The sequence below is a fragment of the Colossoma macropomum genome, unplaced genomic scaffold (assembly GCF_904425465.1).
Source record: "Colossoma macropomum unplaced genomic scaffold, Colossoma_macropomum, whole genome shotgun sequence".
Lineage (NCBI taxonomy): Eukaryota > Metazoa > Chordata > Actinopteri > Characiformes > Serrasalmidae > Colossoma > Colossoma macropomum.
The window spans coordinates 167,769-193,325 of NW_023496008.1; the positions used below are offsets into that span (position 1 = coordinate 167,769).

The following is a 25,557-nucleotide window of genomic DNA, read 5'->3' on the forward strand; positions in this document are numbered from 1 at the left end:
GATCGGATGATGCCATAGTACGAAGACACATCACAGTATGCAAATCAGTCATCCAAAGTTACCGATCCCTGATGACGCCCTACTCGTGCCACACTAATAAATATGAAAGCATAGGAGCCTAGAGAGGAGATAACCACACTCCCACACTAAGCTAAATACCCCCAGCACCACTTCACAAGGCTGCGCTTTGGCAGATGTCTGTAACAACTGTAAATAACTCAATTAATCTAAGCTTAGTTTGTAATAAAGATGTTGGATCAATTAAATGAGAATTCTTGCAAATCTCCACAAAGCTGCCGGTGTTGCATCCGATTCACATTTCCCTTCACAACTCAAACTCTCGGGTGCACAACTCAGTGAACAGAAATCAACGGCAAGGAACATGAACTACGGTAAGCGAAACAGTTCAGGAAAGATTAACGCTAAATGGACATTGTTACTGAGTGTGTCAATCTTTCGTCCGTACTGTCTTTTTCAAACTTTTTTCCGTAGTTCCAGTGTTGCTTGCCGTTGATTTCTGTGCAGTGAGTGCGCGCTCCTGAGAGTTCGATTTATGAAGGGAAATGTGAATTTGAGGCGGAACTGAAGTGCCATGAACAGCTTACAGAATGTAGGATTTAGGGCCACTGCAGCAAACCCTTGCTGACCGGCAAAGCACTCTGCGACCTTGATGTCAAACTGAAAAAAAACCTAGACAGCATTCAAAGAAATCTACTTTATTCATTCAGAATTCAGTGCACCTAAGAAATCAGGACTCAGGTTTTATATGAACTTGCTGAACAGATTATTAAAAGCTGTCATGGTTTCAGGGAATGTTCTACCATTCAGACGCCTCTCCCATTCACTGCTAATCATTTTCTGGCACTATGTTAACTCTTCAGTGGCTTGAGTCAGTGGCTCATACTGTTAAGGCTAAAGACATCCTGCCTTATCAGAAACACCTTCCCCCATCAAAGATGTGGATGGTAATAGAGAAAAATCGTCAACCTCATAATCTCTGTCAGCAGAATGAGGTGTTTCTTATTCTCTTTGACTGGCATGTCTTGTCTTGCATTTGGAAGTTTGGAAATCAAGTTTCCATTTTGCCAGCATCTTGTTGTCATGAGTGGGCAATAACAACACTTGCTGTCTATGTTTAAATGTCATGCCTTGTTCAAAATACAGACCAAAGTGCTCCCTAGTGGCACAACTGGCAAACTCTAAATTGGAGATGTGTTTAATCTGCATGCCACAGCCATCCAAGAGAGCATACTTTGCTTCTTTGGGTGGGTGGGATGGACTTCCCTCTCCCCACCTTCATTTGCGCATGACGTTAGCCAACACGGGTTTCTGTTACCTGACGTAAAATAATTGGAAGTTAGTGTTCTCCTCTAAACACATTCAGCTGTCCAATGTTGTTGCGTCAGGAGCTGTGGTGGCTGGCTTCATGTACTATCGGTACTGTTGGTACTATTCTATTTAGAATTTCCCCCTGTCCACTTGGACTTATTTGGTGATGCTACCAGAAGAGACAGATACAGTTTCGAATATGGTGACCTGTAGCCAGTTTAAAGCAATTTAACCTGATAGTCTGGGTCCAAAAGGTGTTTTTCCATTTGAAAGTTGTGCACTCAACAGTCAGTACTACATTTGTTATCATCTTTGGTGCCCAGATCCTAATAATGTACTGGGAATAAGTATATTACTTATAATGTGACATATTTTTCTCTCTCTGCAGGTTTCTGAGCACTCCTGCTGCAGAACATGCCTGTGCTTCTCTAACTAAAATTCTAAAAAGAAACCCATTACTGCTGAAAGATTTGGATATGAGTCAGAAAATGCGAGGAGACTCAGATGTGGATCAGCTGTGTTCTTTACTGGAAGATTCACACTTTAAAATAAAGGAGCTTAGGTTTGTATTACTCGTTTTAATAATTCTGTTTTAGTAATCAATTTCTGAAAAATCTGAAAATGACTAATCTCCAACCCCCCCACCCCACAAACATAAAATGTGGTCTGTGCAAAAATTATAGCATATTTTATATATTTTTTTGATCAAATAAATAGAAATCGTGCACTATTTGCAGAATATGCTAAATATTATTTCATTTGAAACGTTCCCTGTCAAGGATGTATTAAATTATTTTCACTACAGATCAACAAAACATGAAACATGAGTGTGTTTTTCATAGGACTGTATATTGAGAGACCGACCAATATCACTGATATCAATTATGTCCATTATGCTTTGGCTTGGAAAAATACAACAAATGTAGTGTTTATAACACAGTGTTCATATAATAATAATAATAATAATAATAATAATAATAATTGTAATAGTAGTAATAATAATAATGATAATAATAGAGATCTAGATAATAATAGAGATAAGTGTAGTCAGATAGCTAGACCCTAATAAAAGTGCTTATCTATTCTGCAGACTTAAGTAGCAAAGATGTAGCACTGCTAATTTGATATTTTCTTTTAGACTCAATAAGTGTAATCTAACCAAGGAAAGCTGCCTGACCCTAGCCTGCATTCTCAACTTGGACTCCACTGTGAGAAAAATAGACCTCAGTAACAATGATCTACAGGATACAGGAATGCAGTGTCTGGCTGCTGGACTGAAGAATCCAAAATGTAAACTGGAGATTCTGATGTAAGACCATAGGGCATTCTGTTTGTTTAAGTCAGAATATTTTTTTTTTTTTTGTTTTTGGAAAATTCAGTAAGTAATGTATACGAATGAGTGTTGGTATATAAGTGGTCATTATTGAATGCCTAAGTGATTTATTGATAATTCAAAGTTGTTTTTCATTCCTCTGACTGATTTTATATTTAGGCTTAGTAAATGTGAATTAACGGCGGAAGGCTGTTCAGCTTTAGCTGAAGTTCTCAACTGTTTATACCCCCACCTCAAAGAACTGGACCTGAGCAATAATAATCTGCAGGATTCTGGAGTGGTGCAGCTCACTGCTGGACTGAAAAATCCAATGTCTACACTCAAGATAATGAGGTGAAGTAGCATCTGCTATAAGGCATATTTTTTATTACATTAACATCTGTGGTAGAGCCATGGTAAAAGATATTGTCTATAAATATTCTAATGTATTGTTTTATTGTATAATCAGGGAGTAAGTTAGAATACCACACAGACAGAACAAGTCAGCAATGTTACTACTGGTAGTGCTCAGAGTTTTGACAAGTGAGTAAAGTGCTTAAGATAAAGCATAAGTGAAGTGCTATTCGAACTGGATTCATTTTACAGGGATAAGTCGTGTAATTATTTTTACCAAAGGAAGTCAATTGCACGGGATAAAATTAATGGTATACATTACAAAAATGGGAGTGGCTACTTGATTTACACATTGCTATTACACCAAAATGTTCTACATGCTACATACTTGGCTGCTCACAAGTAAAAAAACATATGTCCAAGCATTAAATTGAATTATAATTTTGTTTACCCTAATCATTTAGTTTGTTGTGTTAATTGAATGCATTAGCATTGTCATTACGTTGGGACAGTCAACTTCACTGTATAACATAGTTATTACTCACTTATTTTTGTTGTCATTTTACATCTTTTAGTGTTTACTCATAAAGATTTCTATTCCCCAGAATGTGATGAAATATTTACCAACATGGAAATTTGCATGTGATTTAATATATGTGATTAATATATCCCGGGATTATTACTACAGATTATGTTTCAGCAGGCAGAAGAGAATGTAACCTTTACTGATGCTGGCAAACATAGTCCATTGAGCAAGACTAAAATCACAAATTAAACTGTTAAGGAGGTAAGGAAATATGCTGTTCAGATCTTTTTATTGAAATGTTTTCATCAAAGATATTCAATCTGTCTGCAGACTGAGTAACTGCAGTATCACAGAGAAAGGCTGTGCTGCTGTGGCTTCAGCTCTGGGAACAAATCCATCACACCTGATAGAGCTGGATCTGTGTGGAAATAAAATAGGACACTCAGGAGTGAAGCAGCTCTCTGATCTACTGAAGAATACAAACTGCATACTACAAAAGCTTATGTGAGTATTCACACAGATATCTAACACTACATATAACAGTGACAGTCAAACACAAAATAATGCACAGTTTGTATATGGTATCATGAACTTTTATGGCTACAATATTTTTGATTGCTAGTCTAACTTATATATGTGTAGTTACAGATCATATAAGCAAAATATAAAAAATATTATAAGCAATAAATATTAACTTGTAAAGGAAAGACAAATATTTGGAATATACTCAAGACTGCTTAGGCTTTTATTTATTTATTTCCAGAATCAGTTATAATAACATCCAAGAAAAAGGATATGCTGATCTGGCTTCAGCTCTGCAATCGAACCCCTCATCACACCTAATAGAGTTGGATCTCAGAGGGAATGACCCAGGAGACAAAGGAGTGAAGCTGCTCACTAATTTACAGAAGCATCAACAGCGTAAAATGACACTGAGGTGAGCTATTTTTATGACAGTAATATGTACAAGAAACATTTAAGCCCAAGTGGGAAGTAATTCTTGGCGATGCTGCACATACTCACAGCTGAACGTCCAAGAAAGCATAATTGGCGTTTCTCTATGTGAGATGGCGTTTCCTTTCCCCAAATCTTAGCATGGTCCTAGCCAACATCAGCATCTGTTAGCTGATGTAACAGAACTGGCATTTAGCATTGTCCACTACATGTGATGAGCTGTCCAGTGATGCTGCATTAGAGTCAGTTTGAAGAGTTGCAGTGCCTTGCTTAACCTCACTTGGAGAAAGCTCATACTAGCCGTGATTGTTTACATTTTTAATAATTAATTAACATTTACTAATTAGCATAAATAGCCTCTACTTTTCAATAATAGTGTAAAGACAATCACAATGTTTTGATATAACGTAAAGTAGTAGTATCCTTGCTATGCCAAATGCTCTGATAAACAAAATTACATAGTACTTAAATTTGGGTGTGTGAATATTATTGCCTAAATTAGCTTTATAATAGCCTATCAACAAAAGAGACCAATTTTATGTGTGTTTTGGTGAGATTCTTCTGGAAAGTCATTTATATTGTTGCGTAAACTCGACGCACCTGACGCAGCCTACAAAGTGCTTTGATAATTAATGAGTTGAATCAGGTGTGCTTGTGAGACAAAGAACAAAAATGTGCATAGTGTTGGGTCCCCAGGACTGGGGACTCTTGGTTTAATTAATCTAGTTATAAACAGTTGGTATACCACATTCCATTAAAGAAAATTTACTTCAGTAGCAGATGTTGCTTAATTTAATGATCCATTGGGAGATGAAAGTAAGGAGGTCACCATTTCCCTTTCCAACAGAAGTGAACCATATTCAAGGAAAACAACACAGAAAGCATTTTTGCTTCTTTAGGAACTACTTTTTGCCTGTCTTTCATTGCTTGATTACATAGTTTTCACAAATCTCCAGAGAATACACAGGGCAAACTAGAAAAGGGACCTGATTATTACTTACCTATGCATTTCCATTCACAACAATTATACTCCAGAGACATGACTTGCCTCTCCTTGCCATGCATGTGTATTCTTAGTCAGAATTTGGCCCTTCATGATTTTATATTGAATTGAAAACATTCTTTCTCTTGCAGGTTGCTGAAAAGTTCTGCTGCAGAGGAAGCCTGTAATTCTCTGACTAAAACTCTGCAAGCAAACCCCTTACTGCTGAGTGAGCTGGATCTGAGTGGAAAAATGAAAGAAGACTCAGGATTGAAGCAGCTCTCTGCTCTGCTAGAGGATTCACACTGCAGACCTAAGAAACTGAAGTCAGTATTTTAAATATTTTAATCAGTTATTTTCTAAACTTTCAACTAAAAGCTATAGAGCTCTATTCTATCATTTGCTTGACAAAATGCCATTTTTGGAGATTACCTTTTTTCATATAATTGTTTGTGTGCTACAAAATGCTTTTTGTAACATACCCATTAAAACATGAATGCCATAACATTTAATTGATCTTTTGCCTTTTATTTATTCATATGTAAAAAAAAAATATTTAAATGTTTTGAGATTTTTATTTCCCAATAATTAAACATTCTCTCTCTATCTCTCTCTCTCTCTCTCTCTCTCTCTCTCTCTCTCTCTCTGTTTTCAGGCTGAATAACAGCAATATTACAGAGGAAGGCTGTGCTACTCTAGCTTCAGCTCTTGGTTCAAATCCTTCACACCTGACAGAGCTAGATCTGAGTGGGAATAAATTAGGAGAGTCAGGAATTAAGCATCTGTGCAGTGTGCTGGAGAATACACAATTCAAACTCTGGAAACTGCAGTATGTAAAACTTCAGTAACATTAAATGCATCAAAAATCTTTTTAAATACATTGAAAGACACATACCATTGTTTATCAATTTGTGTTGACTTGGCTGGGTTGAACTGGGAAATGATTACCACTGGAACTTATATTTAACAAATTAATGGCTAACAAGTAGATACCTTAGTTTGTTGACTGTAAAATTAATTGAGAAATATTCTCTATCTAAAAAAGTATATGTAAATGAAGTTGATGAAGATATAAAGAAAATTAGCAAAGAAAAATATTAAGAAAACTGCTTTATTCCTCTGCAGACTGAGTAATTGCAGTGTAACAGAAGAAGCCTGTGCTGCTCTGTCATCAGCTCTGAAATCAAACCCTTCACACCTAGGAGAACTGGATCTGACCAGAAATGAAGTAGGAAACTCAGGAGTGAAGCAGCTCGCCGAACTACTAAAGAATTCACTCTGCACTGTAGCAAAACTAAAGTGAGTAAAATTTTCGTCTTTAACATTGTTACAACATTTAATGTTTAGTATCAACTGAGTACAAACTTCAGTTCCAAAAAAACTGGGAAAGTATATGAAATGCTAAAAATAACAGAAAGCAGTGATTAGTACATTTGAAAATGTACAACTATTCCAATTTTGATGCCTGCAACACATTTCAAAGAGGTTGTGACACAAGCATGTTTACCTCTGTGTAACAAAAATACTTACCTAACATGCCATTTGTTTAAAAGCAGGGCATTTGTTCCCTGTCAAAGTCATCAGTCTTTATGCTTTTATTGGCCTGCATCATAAATTGGTTTCAATAATAATATACATATTTCAATACATTTGCAAATCATGTTAATGCAAACATTTACAGAAATAGCTAAAGCAGGAACTAAGATCTTTATTAGGTAGACCTTAATCATTTATGCCCCAGAGACAGTGCTTTCTAGGTTGGTAGGCCTGTGTCTAAGGATTGAAAAATTTAGCAAACAAAAAGAACATGGGTTTATTTATTTGCTAGGGATGTAGTTTCAATTTCTTTTACTTACAATTCTCTCACATGACACATTTTAATGCATTTGGTTACATGGTATAGCTAGTGATGAGAGATCCTTCTTGCCACTGCTCACGTATACACAGTACTAGCACTCATACTGATAATCAATGACAGTGTCCACTTAAAGAATTAGGACAGTCACTAAAAAGTTGCATTTTCTGATTTTAGTCTCAGAGCTTGCTGCCTCTCAGGAGAGGGATATGCTGCTCTGGCTTTAGCTCTGCAGTCAAACTGTTCATCACACCTGATTGAATTGGATCTCCGAGAGAATGATCCTGGAGACAAAGGAGTGCAGCTTCTTACTGATTTACAAAAGAATCCAAAATGCAAACTAATACTAAGGTGAACTTTTTTTACTGCATTACTTGTGTTCACAGCAGTTTTGTTCAACAGGTAATTTACTTACAGTGTGTTAAACAGTCGATTTCAGCATAAAATTTTTTTCTGCGTTTGCAGTGTTTTGATTTTGATTCCAATATTCACACTGAAGCACTGTAACACTTTATGATTAAAGATTAAAATTGCATAAATATACAATCATAATATGTAAGAGTGCTTAGGTGTGAAGTCAGCTTTGAGTATTGGAATATTCAGCCTTGTTTCTGTGACTCTCCATGATATACTTGGAATAAGTAACTTTAACATGTTAATAAGCTTCCATGTTGTGTAAATGTGAGTGGTGTTTCTAAATCTAGGAATCTTTTTTCTACTTGGACAATGATTTTTGAAATTAGAATGATCTGACCATTATGAAGCACTGAAACAGTAAGATAATAAATACTCATTATTTTCTCTGCAGATTTTTGAATAGTGATGCTGCAGAGAAGGCTTGTGCTTATTTGAGTAAAGTTTTAGGAAAAAACCCCTTACTTGTGAGAGATCTGGATCTCAGTGGGAAAATACAAGGAGACGCAGGAATAAAGCAGCTCTCTGATCTGTTGAGGGATTCACATTGCATACTGAAAACACTTAAGTAAGATGTGTTTGAATTTTTGATTAATTTTGTTAGCATACAGTTTATTATAGTGTGATATCTGAATAACACTGTACCATGTAACATGATTTTTTTTTAAATATATGCCATACAGAACAGTTTTAATAGTTATAGTAATATCTAGTAAATGATATATATATAGAATATTAATACATGGACATGATCTTATCAACATACAGAATTGTTTAAACAGTTGAAAATGTGTTGTATTTTGTCTGCAGGCTTAATAACATGAGTATAACACAGGAAGGCTGTTCTGCTTTGGCAACAGCTCTTTTTTCAAATCCTTCCCACCTGACAGAGCTGGATCTGAGTGGGAATGAAATAGGAAACTCTGGAGTGGAGAAGCTCTCTGATCTACTGAAGAATGCATACAGCAAACTCACAAAACTGATGTTAGTGTTTTAACAAACCTAAACAGGCATTAAGGTAAAACTTGAATTTAAAGTTTTAATAATATCTCTCCTTTCTCTAGTCTTTCATTCTGTAGTTTGACCGAGAAAGAATATACTGCTCTAGCTTCAGCTTTGCAATCAAACTGCTCCTCATACCTAGTACAGCTGGATCTCAGAGGGAATGACCCTGGAGAAACAGGAGTGTCGGTTCTCATTAAGTTACAAAATGATCCAAAATGTAAACTGAAGACACTGAGGTAAATATTTTGAAAATTAAGGAAGTGTGAAATATGATTAGTATGATTTTGGGGCTTGAATTTGAAACTGTGAAAAATTATTATTCTACATGAATAATCAGCAAAATAACAAAAGACATGAGAAAAGAACATGTCATTTCTGTCTTTCTTGCTGTCTTTCTGGAATCTAATTTCAGAAATCTGTGTTGACTGGGAAAAGCATTAGCTGTTGACCTGAACTATAAATTTCACTTAGTCTCAAATATGTCCTTACTCAAAGTATAAATGTTTAAAACTGGTACAAACTAGTTGTATTAAAACTAGTAAAACAAGTACAAAAGGAAAATGTTCACCTCACACTTTTTACATGCTTGATTATGCTTAGCCTGTTTATAATTATGCAAAATTTAAAGAGCACACAGAGGCCCACCCTAAAATAAATGACTTAGCAAGAGGTTATAGGTTCATCAAACATGTTCTTTTCATTCAAAGGTGGACATGCCTAAATGTGGGCCTCTATGTATTGCTTTAAATTTCAAAAACAGTAAAGGAAAAGCATTACACACAAAAGTAATTAGTCCACTATCTACACACATGCTCAAAATTGAACTTTTATACACTGTATAAATGAGGAGGAATGACAAATAGCAGCTATAAAAGAAAATAACACTCTACAAATGACGAATTAAAACCTGTTGTTAAAGGTAGGCAAACAAACCAAAGAAATGTTGTTTTACCAAGCTTAAAGGGTACGACTGTGGTAATATAAGGTGGGGCAGCAAAAGGATGATATTGAAGCTTAAAGAAGTCACACAATTACAGAGAAAAAAAGTCTAACTTTTCACAAATTATGCCTGCAAAATCCTAACCTATAATACCATATTGTAAAATATTAGAAATAGTTGTTTGAATTTAGGTTTTCTTTTTGTAGCTGGCTTCCTCTTTGTGTTACATGTGTACTAGTCTGCTATGTGGCATCCTGCATTTAGAGTTGAGTCTGATTCATTAGTGGATAGCAGTAACCTTGAGTCTGACTCTTTTGCAAGTATCAGTAACATTTGCTTAGAAAAATGAGACTGAGTCTCAGTCACTTACAGAGGTCAGTTTGTATCATAAGTGTTTTTCATAAATTTTGTCAAGTAAAGTCATGTAATCACTTGTTCACCAAGGCGCAAACAATGTAAATGTATTCCAAAGATACAACAATGATCTTAATGTGCAATCACACATCTAGTTAAAATAAGTTAAAATAGTAAAAACGAAGGCATGAAATCAGGATGAGGTATTCGGAGTCAATTCAAAAAAATAAAATAAAAATACAATTGCAACAGAATTTGTTAGTTATGTTCTCTAACTCTCGCTGTCTTTGTAGGCTGCTGAAAAAAGCTGATGCAGAGATAGCCTGTGCTTCTCTGACTGAAGTTCTAGGTAAAAACCCCTTACTGCAGCGAGAGCTGGATCTGAGTGGGAAAATACAAGAAGATTCAAGAATGAAGCAGCTCTCTGCTCTACTGGAGGATTTACACTGCAGACCTAAGAAACTTAAGTATGTAGTTTGATATATTTTAAGTTATTGCATTTAAATAGAAATAGGAAAAATAGTAGTATTTTAACGCTTCGTAAAAGCATGATGTTACAATGTTTTGCACTATTGTAATTTCTTTTGAGGTAGATATGTTTTTCACAATACATTGCCAGAAGATAACACACCAATGTCAAAAAAAGTTCAAATTTTATTTTGTTCCAGTCATTTATAAGTGAAGTTTTTTAAATGAACTTTTATCCATCATTCCTCTTTCTCTGCAGGATGAATAAGTGCAGTATTACAGAGGAAGGCTGTGCTGCCCTGTCATCAGCTCTTTGTTTAAATCCTTCACACCTGACAGAGCTGGATCTGAGTAAAAATCAAATAGGAAACTCTGGAGTGAAGCAGCTTTGTGCTCTACTGAACAGTCAGAACTGTAAACTGCAGAAACTGAGGTGAGTTCCAGTTGTTCCACAAAAGAAAAAAAATTAGGGTTGCATGATACGGACATAAAACACGATTTTCCCTGAAGTCTTCTGATATTGTGATAACGATGTAATAAAAAATAATTTGAAGGAAAAAAATAGTATCTCTGACTGGCAATGCAGCAAATATACACATTTGTCCTGTACAATTAAACAGAAATCTTACTTTCCTATTCTTCTGTCCTGTAAACATATTGCAAACAATATGAAGGCATCATTTACTATTACGCAAAGTGCAAAATAATATATATGTGTATATATACACACTGATAACAATATCGAACCATCTCCAGGTTTCTACAGTTACTATCAGTCTTTACAGACTGTTGTCCATCTGTTTCTCTGCATACTTTGTTATCCTGTTCTTCAGTGGTCAGGGCCCCCACAAAGGTACTTTTTGGGTGGTGGGTCATTCTCAGCACTTCAGTAACACTGATGTGGTGGATCAGACACAGCAGTGCTGCTGGAGTTTTTAAACACCTCAGTGTCACTGCTGGACTGAGAATAGTCCACCAACCAAAAACTATCCAGCCAACAGCGTCTTGTGGGCAGCATCCTGTGACCACTGATGAAGGACTAGAGGATGACCAACACAAACTGTGCAGCAACAGATGAGCTATCGTCTCTGACTTTACGTCTACAAGGTAGACCAACAAGGTAGGAGTGTCTAATAGAGTGGACAATGCGTGGACACAGTGTTTAAAAACTCCAGCAGCACTGCTATGTTTGATCCACTCAGACCAGCACAACACACACACTAACACACCACCACCACCATGTCAGTGTTACTGCAGTGCTGAGAATGATCCACCACCCAAATAGTACCTGCTCTGTGAGGGTCCATGGGGGTCCTGACCACTGAAGAACAGGGTGAAAGTAGACTAACAAAGTATGCAGAGAAACATGGACTAACTACCTCCTTGTATCTACATTCATTGTCCATTTCATCAGCTCCACTTACCATGTAGGTGCATCTAGAAGAATATAGTCCATCTTTTGTAGTTTCAGAATGTAGTCCATCTGTTTCTCTTTTTTTCTGTTATTCAATGCTTAGGCCCCCCACAGGACCACCACAATAATTTGAAAATATTAGCTGTTCTTTACAGTTTCAGGACAGATGGACAAATAGAAATCATAAAAAATACAGTAGAATAAAATTTTGATACATTCACTTACATTGAAATTGAGATTTTTTTGCTTGTAAAATTACTTTGCTGGAGATACAAGGTTTTGCTCTGACAGCGAGTATAGTATAATTACGATACTATTCGGGAAATTCATAACACAATGACAATATAAATACAATTAATCATGCATCTCTATATGTGATCATACATAAAATGTATGCTTTATAATAATGATGGATTATACACAAAATGTAAGCAAATTAAATCAACAAATATTCTTTTTTCTAGACTTTCATTCTGCAGTGTAACACAGGAAGGATATTCTGCATTGGCTTCAGCTCTGAAGTCAAACAATACAGCAGACCTAAAAGCGCTGGAACTCATAGGGAACGACCCTGGAGACACAGGAGTGAAGGAACTCACTGACATATTTGTGCGACCAATGCAAACACTGAGGTGAGAAATGTCACAAAAGTAAAGAGTACTTTATTCACTAATAATAAATTATATCACCCATATATTCTGACTATTTCTTTTTACTCAACCATCTCTTTTACCATTTTTGAGTTACTTAATTGCATGGAACTTTTGAGCTTAATTATTTGATGCCATTATATAGTATTTTAACATTAAGTTAAAAAAAATCCTGTTGTTCTAAAACATTTAGCTCATGAGCTAATCAGCAAGGCCTTCATGAACAGTGTTAGATGAGGGTAAACACTAATCTCAGCAGTACTTTGGTTTGAAAGGTCCCCAGTTTCACATGTCTGCTCTGCAGAGAACACACTTCTGCACATTTTAATGCACAATTACTGTTTATTTACAGAATTTAACATAAAGCATAAAACGTGGCTTGTACAAAAATTATAGCATGTTTTATATTGTATTTTGTCCTTAATGTTGATCCAACAGTTCTGACACACAATTCATTCAATATCTTGGGCATTTTCAGGGGTTGTGGCTCGTGGATGCCATGACCTCTTGATAACCTCTAGTGATGTTCTGTCTCTTTCGAAACTCAAAAGCCACTCAGAAATCCTCGTCCGGCTCATAGCTTCAGAAGCAATTCAAGAGTCTCCAGTGCTGATTTCCTGAATCTGTCACAGAATTTTGATATGAAAGTTATTGCTCCCACCTTTTATATGCACATTACCATTCCACTCTCCGTTCATTCGCAACAGGAACAGTCTCATAACTTTCTGACTGCACCTCATACATACACTTCTTGTATTGTAATAGAAAAGAGGTCGCTGTAACAAATATGGCTTGTGGTTAGATAATGAAAACGCTAACATCCTCGAGCTGAAGACTTGTCATTTTTCTCAGTATGTAATCATTAGTGTTTTTTTTTTTTTCTTCTTTCTATAGGCTGTTGGAATTGGATGCAGAGAAAGCCTGCAAACATCTTTATCAAATTCTGGATAAAAACCCCTTACTGCAGAAAGAGTTGGATCTGAGTGAAAAAGAAACAGAAAACATCACTGTGAAGGAGCTGTCTGCTCTGTTGAAAGACCTACACTATAGAGTGGAGAAACTCACGTAAGTAGTTAATTACTTACATACACATACACAACAGTTTATTTGTTATACTGATCTTGTACTTAACACTCCCTAGTCATTTTATCAGGCCAACTATACCACAGAGATACACTTTATATATTTGTCTTTACTGACTGTAGCACATCTGTTTTTGCATTGTCTGTAAAGCGCTTTGAGCTGCCGCTGTTTTGAAAAGTGCTCTATAAATGAAGATAGTATTATTGCTATAATTATTACAATAATTTGTCTGTCCCTCTCTACTCTCCAGCGCAACACATTATCAAGCCACTTACATATTGGTATCACTGCAGTGCTGAGAGAGGTCCACCACCCAAATAATATCTGGTTAGCGATGATCATATGGTGGTTCATTTCCATTCATGGATGGAGTAGAGGGGTTTGATAAATTAGGTAGCAACAGATGGGCTACAATCTGTAACTGTAAACCTATGAAGTGGGTAGCAGATCTCCATGCCCAGGATCGGGCATTATACAGTCATTCACTTAAAACACTAATTGGACACAGTTCCATAGGCGTAATTAGACTTACATGTAAAAAGAATTCACCATAGAACGAAAGTTGAGCTGCAGTATGGGTCCTCTAAAGCTTAATCAAGGTGTTTAGAGTAACCTAGGGTGTACATTTAGAAAGAAAGTGCACAATGTTTTGTGGCTCAGAGAGAAGACACAGCAGTCAGAGTGAGGTCAAGTACATGTGTTTTGAACCACCACAGAGCACCACACAGTTTAGGAAACCTGATATGCAGCTGCTCTGCCTGCCTACAGTTGATGCTGTATTCAGGGTAGACTGAAAAGTACACCCAGTGGACCTATCATCAGGAGATTGCAAATGTGATCCCTGGCGATGCCACAGCCAAGCTTTGGCTGGCAGTCCAAGTGAGTACAGTTGGCTGCGCTCTCTGGTGGGTAGGATGGACCTCCCTCTCCCTCATCATTCAGCATGATGCTAGCCAACACGGGCATCTGTTACATGTAGTAATAGAATTGGCAGTTAGCATTTTCCTTCAAGTGCGTTTAGCTGTCCAATGACGTTGCATTAGTGGCAATTTAAAAAGATGGGGTGGAGCTTCACTTGTCCTGCAGTAACCCCAAAAGAGGCTGAAGGAAGCATCAGTATGGCATTGAAAGCTAAGCCAGCAACTACAAATTATATTACAAACATCATTTTAACCAATAAAGCAAAATTCCATGTGAGCATAGCATGGTTTTGTAACGAGTTACATTTGTGTTCCAGTCTCAGAGCTTTTTGTCTCAGTGTACCACATTTTTTTTTATTTTCTTGTTAAAATCACTCACAATGTTTGCCTGGGGAGCTTTGCCTTGATTTTTGAACTCGTCACCTTTTTAATGCTCCCAAGTATACATATCTAAGCTATACTGTTCAAATTTATTATGTTTATCTTTGAAATATTTCCATATATTGTTCCACTTAGACTTGGCCATTTTGCAAAACATGAGAGCAGTGTTTGTGTGGACTTAATATCAGCTGCTTATGTCTCATCTTCTCTGTAGTTTGACATCACATTGTATTTAAATACCAGTTTTTTTTTTCTTTCAAATAGACATATACACATAGCCCACATAAAGCACAGACCAATATGTCACCTATACTCTTTCATTTTGATTCATAAAACAGTCCAGTTCTCCTGTTTGCCTTGTGATAATTGATTGTTGGAAAAAGTCTAATGTTAAAATTAGTTTCTCTTTTTGTTTGTTTGTTTTTTTAATTATGACTTTAAAAAGATCAGTAGTCCAAAAGTAACAATCAGATTATGTTACTTTAAGGTAGAAGCAGTTTGGATTAGATTACAGTTAGAATTTTTAACAGGTAATCAGTAATCTGTACCAGAATACATTGTAACCCTCCCAACCCTCTGTATACTTCTGTGAAATTTGTAGGAATTTCTGTTTCTAAAGATCTTCTCAATTAATCAAACTTCACAATTAAATATGTAATGATTATTATTAAATAATTAAATAAAAAAATGCTAAACCCTAAAAAGTTAAACAGCCGCTAGCAGCCACTGGATTGGAAAAGAACTCTGAAACAAGTCCTGCAGAGTTAGGGTAATACTACTATTTGTACAAAGGTGAAGACGTACGTGTATATGAAAAATAATTTTAATAAGAAATAAAGTTTGACTTGCTTATAGATATGTAGCACGGCATGTGCTACCCCGGGCTCAAGGAGGACGCTGGAGGCAGGGTTTAGGGTTGCAGCAGCCATTTCTTTAATTCCTCAAACAAAACACCAGAACCTAGGCTGGCCACTTTTCAGTGGCTTCAGTCCGCTAGACTTTCCAGTCCTTTATCCTCAATAAGGAGCTTTCCAGCTCCTCGGTCTCTTGTTGCTGCTGCGTGTCCCTCTTCCTCTCTCTCTGTTCCCTCTCAGCTCTTTTAAAAGGCGCTCACGCTGCCCGCCAGATCAGCATCAGCTGGCTCTCATTAAGGGCAGCGCGAGCACCTGAGCCGAGAGGGAACGAGAGCTCGCTGCTCCGCCTCCTCGTCACCGCCCCCAGCTGGCGGCTCAGCCTCCCGGGTCGAAGGTGAGGTGTAGTGGAGCGGCCTCGCTGCGTAACAGGGGGCGGGGCCCAGGCGGCGGAGCTCGGGACTCGCTCCTTCCCCTGGTGCCTCTCGTTACCGGCACCGTCGTCGTCCTCCTCCTCCTCCCGCCGTCACTCGCGCCACTCTGAAATACTCGGGCTTTTCGCTCCGCCCCCTCCACACTCGCGGCTCTCTTCCTGCCGTCCTGGCCGAGGTTCGTCGCCGCTGGATGTTCGGGCCCCGCCTTCCCGCCGACTCTCGCGGCCGTCATCGTCGGGGCCCGGGGTGCGGGTGCATGCCACACCCTGGTGCCTCTCGTTACCGGCACCGTCGTCGTCCTCCTCCTCCTACCGCCGTCACTCGGGTCACTCGGCGGAGCTCTGGCTTTGCGCTCCGCCCCCTCCACACTCGCGGCTCTCTCCCTGCCGTCCTGGCCGAGGTTCGTCGCCGCTGGGTGTTCGGGCCCCGCCTTCCTGCCGACTCTCGCGGCCGTCATCGTCGGGGCCCGGGGGGCGGGCGCATGCCACAAGATACTTCTGACTTTTTCTGTTTTTTTGCCCCCTTCAGGCTGTATAAATCAGGCAGTAATAAAGATGAAGACTGTGCTGATCTGCTTTCCGCTCTCATTTCAAATCCCTCTCACCTAAGAGATCTTGATGTGAATGGAAATGAACTAAACAAGTCAGGAATGGCGAAACTCTGTAATCTACTGGAGAATTCTCACTGTAAACTGGAGAAACTAAAGTGAGTATTATGGTCTTCTTAAAGGCTTATTTACATGTCTTCCTGAGCAGATCTAAGCCAATAAATCAGCTAAAGCAGATATGGAACTGTTCATATTATCAGTAACTCTTAAAGTCATTAAAGAGTATTTTTAACATGTATAATAGTCACAGTGTGCATTATCCGTCATTGATAGATACATAGTCTTATGGGGTTTAGTAATATTTGCTCTGAATCAGATAATTTAATGAACAACCAAAACTACTATGGGATTGACCATTTTATGGTTCTTACTGTGTGATTTGAATAAGCAAAGGCCCTTCATATTTATGGCATTTTAATGTTAATAACTGTTATTTACTTATTATTGCAGTAATGTTCTGGTACATATTCTTTATATGCACCACTTTTATTTTTATGTTTTCTATCCTCTATCTCCTCCCTTATGCTTTGCAGGTTAGTTCAAAGTATAGCAGAGAATTCCTGTGTAGATCTTGCCTCAGCTCTTTGTGTAAATCCATCATATATTAGAGAGCTGGATCTGAGTGAGAATAAATTAGGAGATTTGGGAATGAAGAAGCTCTGTGTTCTCCTGGAGAATAAGAAATGTAAACTACAGAAACTTCTGTAAGTAACTCAACCATCATGTCACGAAAAATGATCTATCCGAGCTCTATATTAGTCTTTTGTGAATGTCAGATTTCTACTGTTACATAAACAAGCTTTTAAATAAACAATATTTTCATGATTTTTTTTTATTTAAAAGCTATCCAACTGTTGCATACACTGACATTTTAACTTGATAGTAAATGTGTTGATTTAGTGTACTGGGGTAAAGAAATAACCTGTCTCTCTGTCTGCAGGCTCAAGAAATGCAGTATAGAAGAGAAAAGCTGTGAAGCTCTGACTTCAGCTCTAACCTTAAACCACACACACTTAAGAGAGCTGGATCTATGTGGAAATAAGCTAGGAAAGCCAGCGAAAGCACTTTCAGATCTACTGAAGAAATCAGGATGCAATCTGCGGTAAGAAAACTTAGCACCAAGTAAGGTGCTAGTCAGCCTAAATAATCCCCTATTTAAATAATCAGATATGCTCTCCAGATGTGTTAAACAAAACAGAGTATATTCTTTTATCTGTGTGTGCACTTAAAGGGGAAAACTGCCATAATTCAATTGCACGGATGCAAACAGAGTCATTCAGAGTTTGACATGAAACGCACCATTGCAGCGAAACTTACCAACTCCGATTTCTTCACAATGCTGGTGATAGGACCCAGAGGTCACAACACGTGCAACACAAATTTAGCCATTTTATTTACTATCCAGAATGACCAGTGAGCTTACCTGTCTTCTGACTTTTATGTAATGTTGATAATAGTAAAATACTGGTAACTGTTTGCTGTACAATGCCCTGCATGTACCTCTTTGCCATGAATGCGTTAGAACTGTATGCATTTTAGGCCAAAAATATCAAAACTTTGCAGCAAAACTGTCATAAACAGTGTCTCAGCCATCAGGCAGCACATTCATAACCCAGGTTTTGTACATTTTTTAAACAGTGGAATTTCCTTGACTTTTCCAAAACATTTCCATGACATAAAATGAAATTTTCATTTCAAACATTTAACATAGTGATGGGCGATTTATCATCTATACTGATATACCGTGATATTTAGTAATATACTTGATAGACTTAATTTTGTGCATTTTACTCATGATATGCAGTCCTTGATGGTTTACATTTACCTCATTAGCTTAAAAACCATGAAAATAAGGAAACTAAAGAAGCATGAGTTCATTAACTTTAATAATGTTAAACTTTAATATCACCTGATAGCGTAACACTGTGATATCTGAAAGTACCATGATATTGAATTTAATCGGTAACCGCCCAGCAGTAATTTAACATGTACATAGCTGTTCCAAGGGGAAAAAGATCTGCATTATCTGAATATTAATTTAATATTTAAATATCAATTAGTAAGTCAGTTTGACTGGATTGACGGCGAGTGATTTTTAAATCTGACCCATGTATGGATTTCTGCACCAAGTGTAACACTCCGACCTTAGAGAATGGATCTTTCATTCTCTCAATACATTATTGTTTCATAATTTTAGAGTCCATATTTTTTGTTTTGACTCCTCTGTCATCCCATATTCTCATGTGCAAACAGGTCAATCGGTTTAATTTATAAAGAGTGGTTTAACATCTTGTCAAAACAAATAACAGAGACGCGTTGTGCATGCACACACATCATGATTAGGTGGACATTGTTCTCCTTTACATTATGTTAACCTCAAAATCAAATGAGTTAACAATAACAAAGACATATTTATTTAGCCAGCGAAATGAGTATCTAACCGAGTCAGTGTCAGTGACTTTTGATGCAATTTTACAGGATTTAGGAGAAAGATGTAACAAGAGTCAATTCAACTAAACATTTTTCCACAACTTTAAGTACCCAGAATACAACAAAGACTATATAAAATCAAATAAATCATTTAGAGAACCTCGGTGGTTAGCTCGTCATTTCTTAATGTAGCTGCAGCATGTGATGTTTGATTAGCCCCCGCAATGCAGACAAGCACTGTGAAGGTTGATACTTTTGCAGCAGTGTCGTACAAGACTCCCCAGGCGGCGTGTGAACACATTTATAGTAGTGCTTCCTTTACTGTAGTTTTCTCTGATATTGTACGTAATAATTTTTGTTTTCTACAGTGTTCAAATGTCAACATATCATCCACAACACACACATCCTGAATGTTACACCTTAGCTAACCAAGGTTCATATTAACTTGTTAGTACAGCTACTCCATGTACAGATATGTTAGTCTTGGGTCTTGGTGCTTTTTGTGATCTAGACTCTTGAGTGCTTCAAATGTGATGAGATGCCGAGCTACATAGGGGAAAAGTCCAGGAAGTTCCATGATTGCCAGGATTTTCATGATTGTACAAATCCTGATAACCAATTCATGTAATAGCTTTCTGTGAGATAGCTTTCAGAGACATTAAACATTTCAGATATCTGGTTGCTGTCACTACTGTGAGCAATTCTGACTCTTTAAGTTTCTCTAGAATGGGGCATTTCACTCCAAACCACTCTGAATGACTTTGTTTAAATCGTAATCATTTAATGATGCAGAAACAACAAATCAAGGGCTGTGTATGTCACACCCTCTCACATTCATAATTAAGCTATAAATGATGTTTTATAACATGAGTAATAATTTTGCTCCATTATTCACTTACAGATTGGATGAGTCTCTAGGAGAACAGTTAATTTCATGGATCAGTTCATGGGGGAAAAGGTCTGATACGCAGTCGGGTGGAAACAGTGCCAAAGTGAATGTGGGTGAACAAATACTGGACCAGACTGCAGTGGGCCAGGATACAAGGAATTTGGATTACCAGACAATGGACCCAAGAGCAGGGCATCAAGGTACAGGGCATGAGGTTGACCTGAAAATGGGCCAGAGTGCAGTTGGTCAAGGTGGAGTGAATCAGTATGACCAGTCAAAAGATCATACTAAGTAAAACACAGAAACGGATAGTACTCCACATTCCTCAAAGAGAAGAGAAAGAAGATTAAATAAAAAGTGTTAAATAACTTTGGCGTACAGACACTTAATCACGGTCAAACCCAATTTTTCTTTGAGCAGTGGTTAAAGCTTCTGTCCTACAGCATTCCTGAGAAAATGCAGCATGGTGTAAGGGTGAAGCCTAAATCTTACAGCAAAATATGGTGGGCTTTTATAATTAATTAGAATAACTGTTTCACTTTTATGCATGTTTATTTATGCAGATTGTGTAATTCTCACTGTTGAATTGTAATTTGAAGACTTGTGAGTTGATGAAGGGTGTGTAAACTTGTGATTTGTACAAAAGAAACTATTTGAACCTCCCTTTTTGGGAGGTGCAGGAGATGGCAAAAGAGGGGAAAGAGCATTGTTTTCTGTATCCCTATGTTTATTTGGAATTTCCTATGTGTACGAATAAAACATTTTGAAGTTCTTTACTGGTTCATGTATAATCACATGTGTTTTTTGGAAGTATAGTAGTTTGAATAGCCATTACGAGGAAGCCTCCCTGAAACACATTCTGCCTCTGCCTGTCCTCTATTCAGTAATTTGACTAACTATATTAGTTCTAATGTATTTTATGAAACATTTTATTTAATTTGTACTATCCTACTCCTGGTCATACTTCAGGCCTTTGTTTTTTTTCTAGGACTAGATTTTGATAATACCCCTCATAGCCTTTGTATCCATTGTGAAGACCTTTTGATCAGTAATCATAAATGTATTTTTTTTTTATCTCTCTGTAAATGCTAACCCTTTGTGTCTTAAAAGAATGTTACATCTCACATCGTTACTTATAGTATGGTTGATCAGTTCCTAGCATAATTTTGCTGTGATCTTACTCGAAATCTTAGTGACCTCTTAATGCAAGAGGGACCAAGAGCTGTTTTCTTCCTTGCCCAAAGCCCCGACATACGATGCTTTTTAAAATCTAAACTATTCTGTGCTGTGGTTTTGTTCTAATTATTGTCTTAATCACTTACAAAAATAAACAAAAATAAAATAAACAAAAAGGGTACAAAAATAAAAGAAAGTAGAATAAAAGACTTCAGCCGCTGAGTTCTTGTGGAAGGCAGAAAAAGGCTTCTTCTTTATTTCAGCATCGGGTTTTGAGAGACCCAACTGCGCAAATACAGTGTTCCAAACAGTTTATACAATTTATCTGGGGTAATGTGATATCCCCCCGTCTTACTTCTCAAATTTTGATATTAGCTCATTCTCTAATAGGTGCATCTCTTTGTCCATCAATTTGGCCATCGCATGATGAGCTCACTCCTCAAAACTGGCTTCAGCAGGTTTTTACCAGCCTGCTCTACCTTTCAAGGTCAACTTGCCCCTCTCTCCACTGGGTCAGTAGGTACACACAGGCCTCTCTGTGAACCCAGTGGCTTTCCAGTGCCTAGAATCTCCTATGCAGACAGACTAAGGCCGCTTTGTATTGCCTCTGTTGGGCAATACTTCCTATTTGGTTATTGATTACAACATCTAATCTTTTTGATTACTGTTTAAGGGAATATCTATTCAAAATCTCCGTCATTCCCCCCCCTTTTTACGATTTACCGTGAACCTTATAATTGATTAATATGTTCAACATACCAAACAGAGAGTAATGCTGAATTACATATTATAAATGTTGAAAGAGTAAAATAATGAAAATAAAAGAAAATGAATAAAATCAAAGAGTAAATAGTTAAAAACAAACCGAAAATCTAATCCATTAGGAAAGCACTTCAAAGTAAAAGAAAACTTCTAATAAAAATAAAATAAAAACCCAAATAGTCATTTCCCTCCTGAAATTATCATTGTTTGTGTATTGGAACCTGTCAGGCAGTGTAAATTACACTGCTAAACTCACTATAAATTTATTAGCCCAATTATCAGTGTGGTGAACATTTTGTATAGGGGTGAGCATAGCTGCATAAGGCACGGCAAATCCGGGTCTTCCTGGTTATAAAGCTCCTCAGAGCTACTATACAGGCTCAGTCCCACATACCAGATGTCCCAAGAAAGCCAATAAGCCCAAAAAGCCACAATTGGACCATTCCAGTCCCAGCTCTCAACCCCAAAGAGGCAACTGGTGTCTTGAACCCAACTTCTTGGATGTCAGTAGCCAGCATCAGCCTGAAAGCAAACCAGACCCTTGAAATAGTTAACAAACATATTTACTTGCCAATGTATTAGAACATTTCCCAAAACAAAAACTAATGTCACTAAAGGATAGAATGAACCACCAAAATATAAAGAAAACTTAAAAAAAGAATACACAGATTAATAGGCCATCACTCAGTCCTAATTAATTCCTTGAGCTGGTGCAACACAGCAAGTCACATGAAAGTTGTTACTAGCTGTAGGAGTTTCAACTTGTAACCCAGGAAAATATCCCATAATATTCCCCACAATTTTGATAATCATGCTGCGTACCAAAGGTGTAACACAACACTCCAAAAATAATAAAACCACAGGAATAACCAATAGAATCATACCCATTCTTAATAAGGTAGCTGTCCACTGACTAGAGAATAGCCTTTTAAAATATCCCCCCCAGCAAATAGAGAAGGACAATTTTCCACATGTTTATTCCTAAGTGCCCTTAATTGATCCATTACGTTTGTGAAATTACCTTTTACTGCTGTATGTATTGGAATGTAACCACAGCATTCATCCCCAAAAGGAACACAGACGCCCTCATCAGAAACTCTCATAATGTCAACTGCAAACTGATTTTGTAGTGCCATACGAGAAGCAGCATCTAGTTGCTGACCCAGCAATTCTAAAGCTTTGATAGTGTAATTCATTTGTTGATTATACCAAATATTATTTATCCATTTGGCATTTTGTGATGTTTGAATACTTGGTAAAAACACAGATAAACCTCCTAAGCTCGCATCTGACATGGCTTTAAACTCTGGTGGTACATTAACAGGAACACCTGCCCAATTTAGTGTTGGTTTGTTTTCTTGCCAAGTAATGTCTTTCTTATGTCTAGTTGTTATTTCTCCCCATGCAAATATAAGAACTGTCCCACTAAGAGTAAATGGAGCTTAATTATCTGATAAGGATTGTAGTAGTTCTTTTCCTTCTTTACAAATCCTAAATATGTCTGCTACAGGGTTAGATCCTACAGTAAAGCCTATGTCAAAGGTAACATTCCCTTTAGTTTTTATTTGAATACTGGCATTTAACTTTCTATCATATCTAATAGCAAAGCTATTAATCTCATTATCTTCTTCTAGACAAAAACAAAAAGGATATTTTAATCTACCATCCTTAATTACCAGAGGTGGAGCTGTAACAGGTTTGCTCATAGCTGTACAATTGTCGAAACCCTTGTTTCTAAAAACCTCTGGGCTTAAACTATCCAGTAAACAGAGTAAAGGCAGATTGTAACACTTTCCCAACACTCCTCTAATCCTCCTATAGCCACTATAGTTGGTACATGTTTGGAATGGCAAGTAATACAGTCTTCATGTTGATTTCAGCAGTATAATGTAAGTAACGATACAGTATATTTTGAGAAGCATATTCTGTGACAACCATCCTTTTTCTTCCGATTAGTCTCATCTAATGTGTCTTCTATAACTTTTTGTCCTATTTTCATCATCTCATGTGCCTTACATTTTTGAACAACAACTCCTTTGGAATTATTTCTCTTAATTGTCAGATGATTGGTTCACACTTATATCCTTGACAGAGGACTAACTCACACCTTGCTCCTACTGTCATTCTTATTGAAACTTTACATCGATCAGCTTTTAAAATCCCTATTTCTCTTATTTTCCCTTTAATGTCTTATAAATATGCTTTGGTACCCGTGCTCCTATATGTCACATAGGAATCACCTGCAGGCAGTGAGTGATTATTACTAAGCAGTAGCAAAAGAGAACACACATTGTAGCCCATTGTTTTTCCTGCTAGGTGTAACACTTGGTCCAACACAATTAGGCTCTTGTGTACAATTGGAAACCACTGACAACAGCAAGATTGATTTGCATTTGCATGTCCCTTTTGTCTCTGTCCCACACAATCCTTGGCAAACTTTTTGGCTAGTAATTGGTCTGGAAGTTCCACTTGGTCCAGGCTCTTGGGATTCATCATCCTTGTGGACATGTTCTTCTTGTTGTGCTGGTGGTTGTTCAGTCGCTGGTCTCAGCGCAGGCGCTGCTCTGGAACAATGGTTTAGATGGACCCACACCTTTCGTCCTTCCACTTTAATTGCAGTTGGAGTTGCTAGGACCACCTTGGAAGGGCCCTCACATCTTGGTTCAGTCCAGCCTCTTCTGAAGACCCTTATGTAGACATAGTCTCTGGGCAGCACTCATACTCATTAAAGCTAATGGTAGAGCATTTAGCCAATTAATTTTCTGTCCGCTTGCTGTACATATCTTAGCAATTTTAACTTTAAGAATTCAATTTTGACATTCAACTATGCCCTGCGATTATGGATGATATACACATCCCAATCTACATTTAATCATTAATTAATAATTAATGTCTGTGTGATTAGGTCAGTAACTTTATTAACAAAGTGTTGGCCATTGTCAGAACTAATTTTATACATACATACATACATACATACATACATCATCTAAACCGCTTATCCTTCTGGGTCGCGGTGGGGTGCTGGAGCCTATCCCAGCTGTCATTGGGCGGAAGGCAGGATACACCCTGGACAGGTCGCCAGTCCATCGCAGGGCAGACAGACAGACATACATATACAATCACACACACACACACCTAGGGGCAATTCAGCATTTCCAATTGGCCTGACTGCATGTTTTTGGACTGTGGGAGGAAACCGGAGAACCCGGAGGAAACCCACGCAGACACGGGGAGAACAAACTAATTTTATGCCATATGCAAATCTAAACATGATCCATCCACAAACAAAATTAACTCACTATTCGATAGTGGTTCACTATATAAATCTTCTCCAGGTTTTAAGAATGTTGTGGTTAACTATTCACAGTGATGTGGTGTACCTTCTTCAGGCGTAGCTAACCTCTCAGATGGATTCACTCTGGAGCATCTCTGTATTATCAATTCAGGGCTGAAAGAATTACGTCATA

The 25,557-nt window shown here is 37.4% G+C and overlaps 1 protein-coding gene across 2 annotated transcripts in view; it reads left to right on the forward strand.

Moving 5' to 3' along the window:
• LOC118803934 (protein NLRC5-like) overlaps nucleotides 1-20,924 on the forward strand; it is a 61,205-nt gene extending 40,281 nt beyond the window's left edge. The window contains exons 32-51 of one of the 2 annotated variants that reach the window (XM_036564486.1): nucleotides 1,718-1,891; nucleotides 2,468-2,638; nucleotides 2,822-2,995; nucleotides 3,852-4,025; nucleotides 4,285-4,458; nucleotides 5,610-5,783; nucleotides 6,113-6,286; nucleotides 6,583-6,756; nucleotides 7,490-7,663; nucleotides 8,121-8,294; nucleotides 8,537-8,710; nucleotides 8,791-8,967; nucleotides 10,319-10,492; nucleotides 10,753-10,926; nucleotides 12,372-12,539; nucleotides 13,452-13,622; nucleotides 16,755-16,931; nucleotides 17,367-17,537; nucleotides 17,774-17,935; nucleotides 20,165-20,924. In XM_036564486.1, coding sequence (XP_036420379.1) covers nucleotides 1,718-1,891; nucleotides 2,468-2,638; nucleotides 2,822-2,995; nucleotides 3,852-4,025; nucleotides 4,285-4,458; nucleotides 5,610-5,783; nucleotides 6,113-6,286; nucleotides 6,583-6,756; nucleotides 7,490-7,663; nucleotides 8,121-8,294; nucleotides 8,537-8,710; nucleotides 8,791-8,967; nucleotides 10,319-10,492; nucleotides 10,753-10,926; nucleotides 12,372-12,539; nucleotides 13,452-13,622; nucleotides 16,755-16,931; nucleotides 17,367-17,537; nucleotides 17,774-17,935; nucleotides 20,165-20,447 — 3,568 coding nt within the window. In that variant the 3' untranslated portion in view covers nucleotides 20,448-20,924. Of the gene's footprint in view, nucleotides 1-1,717; nucleotides 1,892-2,467; nucleotides 2,639-2,821; nucleotides 2,996-3,851; nucleotides 4,026-4,284; nucleotides 4,459-5,609; nucleotides 5,784-6,112; nucleotides 6,287-6,582; nucleotides 6,757-7,489; nucleotides 7,664-8,120; nucleotides 8,295-8,536; nucleotides 8,745-8,790; nucleotides 8,968-10,318; nucleotides 10,493-10,752; nucleotides 10,927-12,371; nucleotides 12,540-13,451; nucleotides 13,623-16,754; nucleotides 16,932-17,366; nucleotides 17,538-17,773; nucleotides 17,936-20,164 lie in introns of those variants that run through there. The other variant, XM_036564488.1, reaches the window with a different exon arrangement.
• The last annotated feature ends 4,633 nt before the right edge of the window (nucleotides 20,925-25,557 follow it).